General features: G+C 40.5%; 2 protein-coding genes across 2 annotated transcripts; one reads left to right on the top strand and one right to left on the bottom strand.

Moving 5' to 3' along the window:
• Positions 1–1,621: 1,621 nt before the first annotated feature.
• Positions 1,622–6,579, top strand: LOC103706012 (Thioesterase/thiol ester dehydrase-isomerase superfamily protein). Its single transcript, XM_008789941.5, has 5 exons — positions 1,622–2,707; positions 5,136–5,313; positions 5,395–5,876; positions 6,039–6,167; positions 6,294–6,579. The coding sequence occupies exons 1-5, from the start codon at positions 1,760–1,762 to the stop codon at positions 6,435–6,437; spliced, it is 1,881 nt and encodes a 626-aa protein (XP_008788163.3). The 5' UTR covers positions 1,622–1,759; the 3' UTR covers positions 6,438–6,579.
• Positions 6,580–8,728: 2,149 nt separating this feature from the next.
• Positions 8,729–15,553, bottom strand: LOC103706011 (formin-like protein 1). The gene is made up of 4 exons (XM_008789939.5): positions 13,575–15,553; positions 13,273–13,472; positions 11,506–11,750; positions 8,729–9,745 (listed from the first exon to the last, which is right to left on the bottom strand). The coding sequence occupies exons 1-4, from the start codon at positions 15,155–15,157 to the stop codon at positions 8,930–8,932; spliced, it is 2,844 nt and encodes a 947-aa protein (XP_008788161.3). The 5' UTR covers positions 15,158–15,553; the 3' UTR covers positions 8,729–8,929.
• Between the last annotated feature and the right edge of the window lie 488 nt (positions 15,554–16,041).

The following is a 16,041-nucleotide window of genomic DNA, read 5'->3' as shown; positions in this document are numbered from 1 at the left end:
TAAGGCAAACTATAGCACAAAATGAGATTTTTATTAGTTTATTATATACGAGTTATTAATATCAATAAATAAAATGATTTCTACTCTTGTCTAGGCAAGATGTTTGCCATAAACTGGTATCTTTGGTTCTCTAAAATAACCTCATCTTTATGTCTAGTGCTCCAACTTAATATCTGCTCTTAAGATGCTTGATGTAATGTCTATGACAAATATCTTTCTTTTTTTTTTTCAAACTCTTTTCCAAATGTTAAGTACTAAGCTTTTTTTTTTTTAAAGCCAACTATTGCAATTAAATTGCAAAACGGCTCGAATTATAATGCAACTTCATCTACGAGCTCGCAAATCATTTCATAGCCGAGTCATGTCACGAGAAATATGATGAATTTAATTATTACGCCATGGTTGGGATTTCATAGACCTCGGTCAAGTAAGGATGCTGAGTAGATATCGGCACGCTCGACTGTTTGAGGATCCACTTCTACGAAGAATCCCAAACCACGAAGCTGTTAGCTGCATCGGTGAGTCAACAGAAAGATGATCTCAGCAGCAAGAAACTCCACGCTCGTTCTTCGTTGTTGACAGGCACCATCAAAATTCGCGTTCAATTCTAGAAATGTTTTATTTTTCCTTAAAAAAAACAAAGAGAGAGTTGGCCATACCTAATCCAGAGAAAAAATATTTTTCACATTAATAATTTTGCAGGATTTTTTTTTATATGAATACTCTTTTAAAAATTTAAATTTAGGTAAATACCTTCTTTAATTTTATTTATTTATGTACTCTCATAAAAGTTAAAATATAGTTTTCTAATATAACGGATCTTTTAACACCGCTCATAAAAACTATATTTATTTTATTTAAAAATAAAATAAAAATTTGAATTTTTTTTTGTCCTCCACTGCGATTGTTTTATAAATATTATTTTTGCATATCTACCCATTAAGAGTATTTTAGTTATTTTAATTTGAAACCATTAATTTTTTAACGATATTAGATGATATGGGTACATATCCAAAAATAAGAATAAAAAAGGGTAAATGTTTGATGCAGATATACATCCAAATATCAATTTTGAAAAAATATTCATGCAAAATTCAATATTTAAGAGGGTATTGATGCGGAAAAAAAAAAAAAAACTCTCACGTTTATAGCCATAATAACAACCGTTATTTGCTCAGTCCAATTTATGATCGGACTAGTTTGGAATAAAATACTGACTTTTATAAGAATTGACATTAGCAATTATAACATAAAATAATGATGATAATAATAGAAAAACAAAATAGCATGGTTTTAAAATTAAACTAGTATTAAGATTTAAATTTACAATAAATTTTTTTTGCATGAATAACAAAACCTAAATTCCTGACAAATAACTATAACAACCACTATAACAAGATTAAGTCATTATAATCATCATTCAAATGCTAGTTACGTGTACAATGTAACGACCGTGCATGAAACGGCGATGCTAATTCTAGGCTTGGTCAATGATAGTGATAGCCAGAAAGGCAGAAAGAAGTGGAATGGACGGTCGGATCACGCCTCTTGGGCCTTGGCACCGGGTCCATATATCCTACTACTAAATATAAATATAAAAAGGAGAGAGAGGGTTCCTTTTGTGTGTGAGATATTTTAGCAATTTCTTTTTCTACAGGTATCGCCATCCTCCATTCCACAACTTATGGAGACCAACTAACTCCAACAACAAACCCTCCCATGGCTCCGAAATTAGCATCCTCTCTCTCTCATTAACGCCATGAAGCCACCTCTTAAAAGCCCTTCCTCCCTCGTCTCCATCTCCATCACCATCACCAGACCCCTCCCTTCCCCAAATTCCCACCTCCAAACCCTCCCTCCAGAGCCGGCTCGCACCTTCTCTTCTCCAAATCCCGCCACCCTCCCTTCATCCACAGCGCCAAAAAAACCCTACCTTTTACCTCCCACCCTCGAAAACCCTCCTCCGACACCACCGAAACCCCAGCTTTCTTCCGTTGTAATCCCTAAAACCAGGTCCTCCTCCTCTTTTCGCCAGAACGCACGTCGGGGACCGACAGAATTCATCCAAGATCGAATCTTTTCTCTCCGAAGCCCGCCTCGGAATCCGCCGGAATTCATCAAAAGATTGAATCTTTTTGCTCCAAAGCCATCACATTTATCCACCCGAATTAGGCCCCTCTCCTCTTTTAGCCAAGACCGACCTCAGAAACCACCAGAAACCATTCAAGGATCGAAATTTTTGGCCTCAAACCAACCCAATTCATCCCCCCGAACCAGACCCTTCTCTTCCTTTGGCCTAAAACCATCTCAGGAATCACCTCCGGACTCTATGGATCCTGGCTCTCCTCCTATCCGGGTGGTTTCGACATTTGCCTCACCATTTGATAGCTCTCCTCCGCACATCGATGCGAGCTCGTCAATTAGGAAGCCGCTCAGCTTGTGGCCCGGCATGTATCACTCCCCAGTGACCAATGCCCTCTGGGAGGCCCGGTCGAGCATTTTTGAAAGGCTGCTTGACCCTTCCAAGGACGGCCCTCCACAGTCTGAATTGCTCACACGGACGCCGTCGCAGAGCCGGATAAGCATTATATACAACTTTTCTAGTGATTATATCCTCAGGGAGCAGTACCGGGATCCATGGAATGAGGTCAGAATCGGGAAGCTGCTCGAGGATCTCGATGCGCTTGCTGGAACCATCGCTGTGAAGGTATCCCTGTGACTGCATTTTATTTCTGGAAAATATGCTGCAATATGATTGATTAATAGGCAATGTTACTTTTGTGTAATTTGCTAAGGGTTCGGTAATCCAGTAACTTGGAGGTCTCCGACTTGTTTTATGATTTTAGTTTGACACTGCTGATGGCTTTCGGATATGTACATCTGGAACATAACTCCAATATGATGTGAAATTTTTTTTGCTATATTGATAGATCCAAAACAAATCTTCTACTTGAAAAATCTATAACCATGTTTAATTTCAATAGATTCTGACATATGTTTGACTCTGATGGCTAGCATGGAATTTAATGTTCCCCTGAAAAATACAATTTCTGAAGATCGCTGTTGTGTGCCTTGTCTCCTTGTAGACTTGACTGCATATTCCACTAAGACATGCTTTTGGAGGAGTCTAGGAAGATATTTAAATGCTATTTTGCATGTTTTGCAATGAACTTGTTAATAGCTAAAGCACTTCCACTTGTTTAAGTACTTTGGGAAAACAACAGATGCATTTAGAGAGAGATTCAAGAAGTACCAAAATAGATTTCGAAGCTAAGAGAAGTAAGGCAAAGAGGTAAGTCTTTGTTGAGCAATTACCAAATAATTATAGATGTTTATAAATAGGGGTTCTACAAGTATACGTACTGTAGCATATTTTATGTGTGTGTGTGCGCGCGCGCTTGTGTGTGTTGGGGGGTGGAAGTTGCCAGGCTTGGAACTTGAAAGGCTACATTGCAGATTACTTAACTATTTCTAGCACTTTTGTAGTTATCTTGAGTGATTAGTTAATGAAATCCTTTTATAAGTTGCCACCTCAAGGGATAACCTTATCCTTTTAATAGAATATATGTAGCAAGTTCCATGTCTGGCTAAGAAAGCTTGAAAGATGAGGATGCTTGAAAGATCTTTTCAATGGAGAAAGTTAAGAGGTTGTATGGAGTTTTGGTTGAATAGAAGTCTTACAGACCAGGTAAGTAGCATGCATAATCCGGCCTTCAAGTAGTTCTGATGACCTTTTGATTGAAGGGAAGGACAGTCTATTGACACCATTTTCTTTTAACATTTAAATTCTAATTAAGTTGATATCATCTTTCTTTTAACATCTATGTTATAATTAAGGTGATAATGCAAGTTGGTTGTGCAATTTTATTGATCATCGAGATTCTGTTTTTCATGTGGATAATCATCTTCAACATAGTTGTTATTTATATTGACCTAAAAAAAAGATTCCCAAAGAATAAGAAAAGGCAGTAGGTTATATTTGGATGACTTACGGAGACTGTGGTTACTCTCTAATTCCAGATAAGATAGGAAGTTAAAATTATATTTCATAAATTATTCTTGCTGGGTACAACTGCTGCTGCTCTCCCACATCCTCTGGTCATGTGGTATAACTATGCTAAATGGCAAAGTCTGCTTCTGTAGAATATCTTGCTTGCTTTTGTTTTTTCGAATTTGTGGAATCTCTTATCTGTAATTGTCTTTTACAAATTCGGAGGTTGCAGGTGCTGCCAAAAAAAAAAATGATTATATGAAGCGCCCTGCAGGAAAAGGTTCACGAAATAACCATGTTAAAATCTCTTATTTTTGTCACCTCGTTTGTCATAGAGTAGGTCTTAAATCAGTTGCATGGCAACTGGGAGATGAATATGCCAGGTCCTAAACCATCACGCATGCCTGAGCGTAAAGATCAACTTTTGGGAATCTGGAGTCTTAGCTTAAGTGACCAGGGTTGGCAGAACTCCTTAGACTGATATTCATTTTTTTCCCGGATTGAATTGGATGGATTTTAAGAGTGATAACATACCAACAGCAAGATTGTTTGAGGAACTTTAAGAGTAATATTGCATAATCTCTAAAGTGATTTGGAGAATGAGCATGGAAATGTGGCAGCTCTTATGATTGATTTTGTGTTTATCTTACTATTAACTCTATAATCACTGCTCATGATTGTGATTGTAGGAGGACATGTTTAATAACTGGTGTTTCTCAATATCAATTTAGAGATCATTAATAAAATAATTACTCAACAACAGCCTACCTTCCTACTGTCAAATATATTATATGCTTAGCCCCATTTGAATTGTTGATGATGCAATGAGCTATTAATTCTTAGTGATAAGATTGAAGTGTACAATATGCTAGTGTATTATTTTTCTGAGAGGTGATACTAGTCATGCAGAAGTTAACAAAATTCAAAAATGAGACTGAAATATTATATCATCTAATTTTTCACTGTGTTGGATGTTATAGAACTGATCAGAATGGCAGTAATATCTAATATACTGTCATATCATGTTTCCTCGATCTGTGATTTTCTAATCATAAAATAAAAGAAGTTTTCAGATATTAGAGTGCATCATATGTCTGATCATTGAGGAAGAGGTCGTGCTTATTTATTAGCCTTTCTGTGCCAGCACTGCGCCGATGATGATAGCACAACAAGGCCTCTTTTGTTGGTTACTGCTTCTGTAGACAAGATGGTTTTAAAGAAGCCATTGCGTGTAGACACGGATCTGAAAATAGCGGGTGCTGTCATATGGGTTGGTCGTTCGTCCATTGAGATACAGATAGAAGTTACTCAGTTTCAACAAGGTATTCCAAGCGATATAAATGTTATTTATATATGAAATTTGAATTTATCTGACCGTCGACATTGTGTCCATTACATGGCAGATAACTCTATACCATCAGAATCCGTAGCTTTGACTGCAAATTTCACATTTGTCGCACGTGATTCGAAGACTGGTAGATCTGCTCCTGTAAACCGCCTGTTACCGGAGACTGAACCAGAAAAGTTGCTTTACAAGGAAGGAGAAGCAAGGGATAAATGGAGGAAAAGGAAGAGAGAAGAACAGAGAAGAGAAACTGAGAATGGTGGGCACAGATTGCATGGGGAGCGACTAAAGGTTTTGTTGGCGGAGGGGCTTGTCTTCTGTGATTTACCTGCTTTAGCAGATAGAGACAGCATTCTGATAAGGGATACCAGCCTCGAGAATTCTCTGATTTGTCAACCTCAGCAGAGGAACCTCCATGGACGAATCTTTGGGGGCTTTTTGATGAACCTAGCATTTGAGCTAGCTTTTTCGACTGCATATGCCTTCGTCGGACAGATGCCTTGCTTTCTTGAAGTTGATCATGTTGATTTCTTAAAACCTGTGAGTAACCAACTCCTACTTCATTATCAGTGAAGTAATACCTCCTATGGCTCCTAATTTGGTGTCATCTTAGTTGATGAGGAATTGGTTACATTGTCACCATATGACTGGTATTTCTAGAGAATTTGAGTACAAATGTAACCGTTCATTATACATTCTTAGGTGGATGTGGGAGATTTCTTACGTTTGAAGTCATGCGTTCTGTACACACAACTGGAGAATCCAGAGCAGCCTCTGATTAATATTGAAGTTGTCGCTCATGTAACAAGGCCTGAGCTCCGAACCAGTGAGGTAAGCATTTGAAGGAAGCTTGGAGGTAGAAGTTAAACTATAAATTATTCAGTTCACCATGGATGGTCATTGCATCAGCCCATCAAATTTCATGGATAATTATTCTCTTTTTTTTCCTACGAGCAGGTATCAAACACATTCTACTTCACCTTTACTGTCAATCCCAATGCTTTGAAGAACGGACTGAGAATTCGCAATGTTGTTCCAGCTACAGAAGAAGAAGCACGCCGGGTACTTGAGCGCATGGATGCTGAAAAAATGTTTAGTTAATTCATAATCTTGCTATCTTCTTCAGTGAAAGGATAGATGGTAGTCCCAAAACTTGTGATACTTAATTTTGAATAATGTAGCAGTAAATAAGGAACATCATGTGCTTTGAGAAATCAAAGAAGGATTCATCTTATCATTTCAACTCGATGCTATACTATTCTGATGAGAAAGATTTACTGAAGCCCGCCATTTTAAATGTTACTACCAGCCTCTTTCATTTGTGCTCTTGCCCCTGGATTCTGTTCCTCTCTGTGAAAGCATTGGTTAGTGACTAAATGCCTTGCATTACCTCTGCTTAATTTTGTTTGTACCAGGATTTATGACCTGATTGTTAGTTAGTTGCATGCAGTAAATCATTCTTCGTGCAATCAAGCATATTTATACTTTTTTTTTTTTTGCTAAAAATGAGAGTATTATATATAACGTGTACGAATACAACTAAGAAAATCAAAAAGCAGTACATCACGGAGTGCATAGGGCAACTCCACCTCTTCCACCCAGAGGTGGTTTTCCGAGTGGTTGGCAACAAAAGAAGCCATCTAATCTGTGGTCCCATTGGTCTCTCTAAACATGTGCTTCGCTTGGAGTACTATTTTACCACATTTCATGGCCAGGATATCTCTCAGCAACGGATAGTAATTATCGATCCTACGAAAATCTGTTAGATCCACCCAATGACCGTCGCAGAGTCACTTTCCAGAAGGACCTCTCTCTCTTGCAAGGCACGCCGAACGTAGCACAATCCAACCCAGGCTGCTCTTAGCTCCGCCTCTGGCACCGAGGTGTTAAACAAGTGGCAGTTCCCAGCAACAATCACCCTGAAATTTGGGCCCCTTATCGATGAATCTCAAAAATATAGTTTTAATTAATGGCAGTCGAAATTAATACTTTTTTCAATATTAAGTAAACCATAAAAATAATAATAAAGCTTTCAGGCAAAATCCTTTTTTTTTTTTTTTTGCGTTGAGCCTCAACAGGAAATATTCCTGGAAAGGGGCTGATCCCTGGGATTGAACCCCCGACCTCTCGCCAATGGTACCATCAGAGCTATTGTTCAGTGGTAAATCAAAATTTACTTGAAAATAGGATTGGAAACTAAGAAATTTCAAATGCCACTTGACCTCTATACATGTCAAAATTTAATACATCCAAAGCATACTGTCAGAACTCTTATACATGCCCTTCATCAATTGGCTAATAACTTTCTGCATAGCCATTATGATTTTGCACCCATGTAGTTCATTTGAGTTTTATTCTTTCAAAGGAAAAAAAAAATATTTTCAAACTAATCTTGTGCATTTAAGATCACTTTGTATTGCTCGAAGTACCTCCTGAGTTCCTGCAGCCTTTAGGCTCCATTGAAACAAATAAGAAGAAAAAGGGAAGATGAGGAAAAATGTTGGGAGTTAAAAACAAGAGAGAAAGCAATCGTTTCTATTCACCTGTCAAATTCATAGAAAATGAATTGGTCTTGCTCTAAATTATCTTCTCCATTACAATTTTTAGATATTTAGAAGCACCAAAAACTCTCTCTCCCACTCTTGTGGTTGAGAAACATCTGAAGTTGCTTCCTTGTACTAGTCTTGTTTGTGTTCCTCCTATCAATTTCTTTTCTTTTCCAGAGAGCGGAGGCCAGGTGATGATGAGTCGTGGTACCTCGAAAAACATTACTCATGTCAAGCCAGGAAATGATATATAGTTCGAATAAGTCTCAAAACTCAAAATGTTTATTCAAAAGCGTGCTCGAGATTCTCCCTGCGATCTATGGTATGTCTGGTCATGCAAAGGTCATGCCCACAAAGCAATCCATACACAGGTGTGCAGCTCACTTCATCTTAGATCACCATATACTCTCATTTCTAAGCTCAATACTTGCAGATTCATTGATTTTTTAGGTTCCCCCTTGGTAAAATTTCTATTTGCAGCCTTTCTATGAGGCTTGCTTTCTTTTTGCCTTTGCACTTTGTTGCAGTCTCATAAACCACCCCATTCTACTTCAGCCATAGCCAGTCCAGACCTAGAAAACTCATGAAATTTAGTTTAAAAGATCTTCAAAAGATATAATTATAGAAAGGACATAATGTCTGATTCATAGGTTGATATCAAATGATATAATTATAGAAAGAACATAATGTCTGCTTCATAGGTTCGTATCACCTATCCTGTGAGTTGCCACTCCTAATGAGCTGTACAACTGAAACTTTGATCTGAATACTGCACATTGATCTTTTGAGAAGAAAAGCTTTCAACAGATGCACATAATCTGAGTCAAAGAAGCCAGTTTCCCCACATTTTTCTTTCATCTAGATTTCCTCCTGTATATATATAGGCATAAAAATTCCAAGAATCTTTTACATTAATATTCTACAAGTACAAAAATTATATATAAATAAGTGGCATTTGATTCCATTTGGCACTGCACTTCTCGGCTGATAGCCAGCAAAAACTTCTACTCAAAAGAGGCATCAACCAGGAGCACTAAGCATCAAGCCTTACGATGACAATGAACTTTCGTCATCAGAGCTTTCAGGCCTCAATGCCTGAAACCTTGGGAATACCTGTGGTAGTGTTGGATTCACAGGTACTGGGAACTGGCGTGATGAGCTGACAATGGTGTGATCATTTATCCTTCCAACCTCTTTGCAGACCTGATCAAGGACGGCTAGAAAATCCCTGACTACCATGAAGATTCTGAAAGGGTGAGCTTCTTCTCTCGCTGAGTTACCATGGAAATACTCAGTTATTTCCTTGACCAAAGACAGTGCAACGCTCTCTTGGGCCTGAACCTTTATGATCTCATCCTCTGCCTTCTTTAAGAACCCACTCATAGCATCGTGATATTGCTGGCTATTTTCCTTTGAACTCAAGGTTTCATTCAATCTTAAAACCTCAGTTATTTTACCAATCCCTCCAGCAAGTTTAGACACATAGCTGCTGAGCACCTCAGAATCCATTGTGGCTGCTTTCTTCACATTGCAGAGCTCACCCCCGAGACCAGCGACAACTTGGAGGCCAAGCTTTCTGCACTCAAGGTCATCTCGTAGAGTATTTGCCTGTATTTTGGCAGATGATGGGGTGGCAGAAGAAAGGCGGGAGCCTTCAGATCTGATGATTTCCTGGACAACAAAATGCAGAAGAGTAGTCCTGCCATCGGTGCCTTTGACATCAACTAGCTTCAGTAGTGTGTCAAGCTTAAAGGCATGCGCATCACCACGGTTGGTACCAACATTCATGCGGTTCCCGGTCTTTAGAACGGCCTCTAGAAGCTTCAGAAACAGTCTGCTGTTTCTCAGATCATCACAGGCTGCCTGTGCATTGCAATACAAGCAGTTTGTTAGTCCAAAGAATGACTGCAACCCAAAGATAACTCAAAAATAACCATTGCCTGTCATAGAGTCTGTCTGATCTGTCCATTTACCTCTGCGACTAGCTTCTTTATATAAGTTCTGACTGAATTTTAATGATGACAAATACAAAATTTAACTTCACTAGACCTAAGTTTCCATGCGGTTTAATACACCCAGGAAACTGATTGATAATGAAGCAGTTCTTTCCTCAACATGGAGTAGAAATGGAATGTGCGAGCTAGATGAATCTAGGAGGACATGGAAAGTTGGAAACGATAACTATAGAGTGAAAAACAACTTCTAATTATTAAGTGTTACATAATAACACACACAAAAGTTCATTTGTAATTCAAATAGGATATCGTGAAGCTATTCTCACAATCAAGGGTAAAGTTGTTGATATTCTTTTTTATGTGGTGTGCATGAGCACAAGATGGAGAACTCTCAATTTGCTACTAGGTACATTTAGTCACCAGATATATGCTCTCTTCTAGTTTGTTTTTGTGATGATGGGATGCATCCAATTTGTGGTTCCCTAAATTTTCACATTTTCCACTCAATTTCAACATGATGTGATAAAGTATTTTCAGTGTTGATGATTATCATGCATGAATTATGATTGAGAAAGATCTTTGTTTATGCAGATATCTTGACAAAGAAAGTTTCTAAAAAAGAAACCAAAACTCCGGCATATTTAGAAGACCACAATTCAATTGACAAGTAAGTTTTCAAACTCTCCATATTTGACAACTCAATTTTATAACAAACCAAGATATGAAATAGTATCGATCTATTCATAAGATAATGATTTCCTGTAGCCCATACCATTAGAAAGGCCAAACCTTAAGTGCCCTGCTTCAGCTGGGTAAGTATAAGATTTCATATTAAGATGCCAAATCGAATGCTTGCACACCGATTCATATTGGCCAGAGTATTATCATACATATTAGTAGATAAGATGGATTTGAATGTTTGGTAGAGGAAGATAAGTTATTAAATTTTGGTTCAACTGGGGGCAAAGGGAAGGATCAAGAGATGAGGCAGTAGCAGCAAACTCTACATGGGAAAGATACTAACTTGAGATGAAAAACAATTAATGAGGCCATAATCATCATATTGAGTGCTAGTCCTTTTAAGGTCAGAGTGTCAGACTATACTCAAATGTACTTGAACTTTTTGTCAATTGCTCAAATGTATGAAAGAAAGACTAAAAGCTTATATTGTTGTAAACAATTTATGCTTCATGTATGGGAAAATAATTAGTCAGTACAGAGGTTAACATGAGCATTATTTTGTTAATCTGAACTCTCAAGACTATCTCTTCTGTACCTTTAGTAAATAAGCCATGAATACTGTATGACATATGACATTACTTCATTACAAAGATTTGCTGGATTGTAAAAGAATCAAAAGCAGCTGGTCACATATAAGAATTGCAAAGAATATAAATAAATAAAAATTTGCCATAGTATCATAGCTTCTGGATGTTTTAGCTGCTCTGGACAGAACATTGCATGCAACCCTGATCATGAATCATGATTCACAGGTCACAAACTGATTACTAAAGCAGAAAAAGATCCTAAATTTGCTTACTGATAAACCAACCAAATTCTTTTAACCGCTGCTTTATCTATTACTTTACTAGTGATTGACATGCAATAGTTCATTTTTTTTCCTATCCAGAATAAAATTATGGAAAACAGTAAAAGCATTAGATTTACCTCAAGAGTTTCAAAGGACTTCTTAAGATAATTGACCTCTGAATCAAAATTAGCAATGTAAAGCATCGCATCCACTCTCTTAAAAGCAAATGGAATATCAAGCACTGCCTTGAGAAACTTTTCTGCTGGACCAAGCTTGATCGGGGAGTCATCTTTGTACTCTTTTAATTTAATCTCTTCTTCTTTGCTTGGAGCCATCTTTAGCAAAGTCTCCAGTAGCTCAGTTCCTAAGCTATCTGTATTACCTGCAATTACTCCGCAAAACATATATAAGTAAATAATCGAGCACAAAAATACCCAAAAGACCACTGCATCTAAGTTAAAATTGATATACGGAAGACTTCAACAACTGAAGGGCTAAAGCAAATGGTTCAGAAAATATTCAGTGATACATCCATCTTACTGCATCAAATAAGGTGGAAAGTTGTGGTCTTCCCTAGACAGGTAAAGGTCAAAGAAGAGAACAAGGATAGGATCATCAAATTCATATACTTGATATTACATTTCATTTATGCATGACAAAAAGGGAAAGATTGAACAGCCACAATTGATACATGACAGAAAAGTTTTAGCATGATGCAGTCATCATTCTTCCAGCCTGACTATAAATTTCAAGTATCTTAACTAAATTAGTTTGTTCATTTGTCAACTAATATCTAGGTTAAACAATATGATGCCAAGATGATGGAGCAAATCATCATTTTGAAAGATCCATGAGGTTTTAAATAAGTTGGATATATTACTGAAACAATTTATGATATGCTGAGTTGACTTACAGGCAATCGGTATCAGCAAACACATTGCTACCAAGCAGCTTTTTGATTTTACCAGCATTTTGACTTCCATTTCCAAACAGCCATCGATCTCTTCATGAATGGTGTGCTAATTAATGGAACTAGGTATCATTCATGGGAGTTACTTCAATAACTCGTAGTGTTCCTGCAATTCGTAATTCCTATAGGAAACTTAATGATTGAAGAGAAAGATGTCTTTTGCAATATACATATTCTGGTTTTCTGCTTGGCAACTGTCAAACTATTGGCATGTTGGCAAATACAGAAAAGGGAGCCTATTTGAAGGGGTGCTTCAATCAGATGCCTCAAATCAGTAACATTCCATTGTCCAAATGTTTATGCTCTTGACCCAAGAATATGACATTATAACTCCTAATTTCCACAACAAAACTCTAGTTAATGTCTTGCTGCTATTAGCGATTAGGAAGCTTGCCGAAACAAAAGAAGCAAACTAATGTTCTCTAACAATGATATAATTATTGAGGAAAATGCGATCACTTAGGCCAACAAAGAAAGAACACCTAACCCTCGACTAAAATATAGGGCAATGTCTTTTTGGAGGCAAGTGGGAAAGGGAACAGGTGGCTACATGCAAACTCCAAAGCACCATATCTCAACATCTCTTGATCAGCTCAGTCTGCTCTAAAAGCATTATGTTGTTCTTTTTCTTTTTCCTGGCAATAGCAGCTTGCAAAATTTAAATCAAGAAATTAGCTGATATATATTCCAACATACACCGAGATTGAGAGAGAGCGTATACTCGAATAGGTGGATGAAAAATAAAATCTATATTTTTGAACAGTACTTTTCTCAGTGCCTTCATATTCCAAATGCTGGAACAAAGACTGGCAGAAACAATTCATAAAGGTGATCAAATCTAATTAGTAAAAACAAGCACTGGCCTAGAACATGTCAGTGCAATTAAATGCGGACGAGACACAGATCAAATGGCTAAGGAGGCTCAGTGTCTCACCTTCTAATAGGGCTTCACAGACTTCCTCCTTGGTCACATTCAGTGCCCTCAGTAGAATAGCAATGTTCTGAGACTTCTTCGGATCAAGCACCCTGTTATCTTCATTCGGAGTAGGAAGCACTTGTCGCCTGTTCGTCTCCTTTGGGGCTGTGTTTGTTGCATTGCAAACAAACAAAGTCTCAATCATCTCCTCATTTACTCTGTCAATAGATCAGGCAAGAGTTCAAAAAAGGAAGCATTTTTATCACAATATTTGTGGTAAAGTTCAGAAAAAGGAGGAGATCTAAAGTTCAAAATCTCACTGGAATGAGCTCGTTTTCAATTGATCCCACACCATTGCTCTATCGGAGCTCGCCCGGACCTTATCCCAGTGCAAAGGCTTCAACTTTGGGCGAGGGGTGTCCTCACTCTTCTCCACTGCATCCGAATTCACCGGCAATTCTGTTGGGAAAATCGCTGCTGAAGAATTCTTCGTTCCAGTAGGTCTTGGAGGAGTGAGAACTGGAGGCTGGCTAGCTTGGGGCTTTCGGACCCGACTCTCCCAGTAACCAACCGGTGGCGGTGGCGGAGGAGGTGGTGGTGGCGGCCGTGGCGGTGCGGCTTGCCTCGACGGCGGCGGTGGAGCTTGCCTCAGTGGCGGCGGCGGGAGCGGCGGGGCTTGCCTCTGCGGGGAGCGAACAACAAATGGGTTCCCCGAGAAGTCCCCAATTCTCTGCGGCGATCGCAAATTTGCTCTGGAGAAGTCCGAGATACTTGAGTTTCTTTCCTGATCCTTATCCACCGGTGAAGAAGGTGGGGAGGGCGAAGGGGGTTTCCTCTTTGGAGGCGAAGGAGTCAGCGGCCTGAGCGGCAGCGGGGGCGCAGGCGGCGGCGGTGGCGGGACACCGAGATCGATAAACTCAGCATTCTCAGATCTAGATTTCAGAGATTTGACGCTGGATCGCGCCGGGCTTGATCCAAGCGGCGGTGACGAAGCCGCCGGCGACGACGGACTCGGAGAAGACACCGAATTGGACGACGGGTACGAAGGCGTGCTAAGCGTGGAGCTCCGGGACCCACATTTCTCCATCACGGCGGCAGCGGCCGGGAAAGTCCGCTGGGAGGGGGACATCCGGCCGCCAGCGAGCCCCCTGGAGCTCTCCTTGTCGCCGGAAGATCCTTTCGGAGAGTAAAACTCCTCCTCCGAGGAGCACCCACCGTCGGCATTCCCGTACCCGCGGGAGGCGTGGCGAGATAAGGGAGGGAGGGGCTGGAGCTCCGGCGAGCCCAGCTTCTGGTAGGGAGAGATGTTGGGCCGGGGGGCGGAAGCGGCGGGGGAGGGCTCGGCGGCGGAGACGGTGGCGCAGGAGTTCACAAGGGTGCCGAGGTAGAGGAAGTCGGAGGTCGGGGGCTTGGGGGCGCTGGAGGCAGTCGAGCCTCGGGGGAACAGGCGGATGCTGTCGGAGCGGGCGGTCTTGTCGTCATGGGACGGAGGCCGGCGTCGTCGGCGGCGGAAGAACGCGAGGGAGAGGGCGAGAAGGGCGACGGCGAGGAGGGGGAGGGCGACGGCCGGGACGAGCTTTGCGGCGGAGTGGCGCCGGGGAGGGGCAGAATGGGAATTGGGGAAGATGAGGGAGGAGATGTTGGCGGGGAGGGAGGAGCCGGCAGCGGGGGAGGAGGGGACAGAGGGGGCAGGCGGGGAAGGGTAGGATGGGAAGAATGGCTTGGGGTTGGAGGAGGAGGGGTATTTCGGGAAGGACGGAGATGGGGGCTGGGCTGGCGGTGGGGTGGCCACGGGGAAGAAGGGTAGGTGGAGGGCCCGCCGGGGAATGGGCGTGGCGGATGAGATCGCCGGGTTGGAGAATAACAGCAGGAAGAGGAGGAAGAAGAAGGAAGGGGCTGGCATTGCGAAACAAACGAATCAGAGAGACAGAGAGGTGGCTCCTTGCTTTCTTACTGGCCTATTGGGAGAGGAAGAGCACAACAACGGTATGATCTTCTTTTCTTTCCTTTTCCTTTTCCCTTTTTTTTTGCCTCCTCTACCTCCGCTTCAGTAGGAGGAAGGAAGGAGACGAGAAGATAGTTATAGAGCAAGAACAGAGAGGTATTTTCCCTTTTCTACTAAAAAAATCTTCTTCATAAATATTTATTTATTTAGGAGGGCTGTGATGTCTGAGATAGGTGTAGGTGTGCGTGAGATAAGATGGTGTGAGAAGGAATGGTGGGGGAAAGAGAGAGAGGAGTATTGTTTGGAATTATTTAGGCATAAGCAGTGGGGGACAGATGGGAACGGAGCAGAGGAGGTTGGCTTGGTGGGGGAAGGTGTGAAGTAGGGGAGATGAGGTGGAAGGAAGGGAAGATAAAAAAAAAAATACTGGCTACCGAGCAATGCAGTAACTTCATACGGAAGGATGAAGAGGAAGATATGGGGAGGTGTCTTGTATCTTTCTACCCTTCCTTTTCTCTTCTAGGATTGGAGACTGAAAAGATGGCTGAATTGGCTGGACTTGCAGGAGAGAGAACCTAAGAACCAATGAATATGGTACTTTGTCTTGGGAATAGTTTGATTCGGTACGTATATTTATACAACCAAAAATACCCATTTGATGAATACAGTACATCATCTTCCATCAGGAGTTACTCTTATTAGACATTAAGAATTAAATGGGAGTGTGTATGTATCTATCTTCCACCAAGAACCACGTGGAACGAGGGCCATGCAGGCTCGTAGAAATAAATAGTATTACGCTACTGGAAAAACAAAGGTGGTTTGAGAGGTGGGGGCGGCTG

Source organism: Phoenix dactylifera, chromosome 2, assembly GCF_051530095.1.
Source record: "Phoenix dactylifera cultivar Ajwa chromosome 2, Ajwa_hap1_PhDact_Kaust_v1.1, whole genome shotgun sequence".
Lineage (NCBI taxonomy): Eukaryota > Viridiplantae > Streptophyta > Magnoliopsida > Arecales > Arecaceae > Phoenix > Phoenix dactylifera.
Note: the sequence above shows the minus strand (reverse complement) of the source record. Positions and strands in the feature narration are given on the sequence as shown.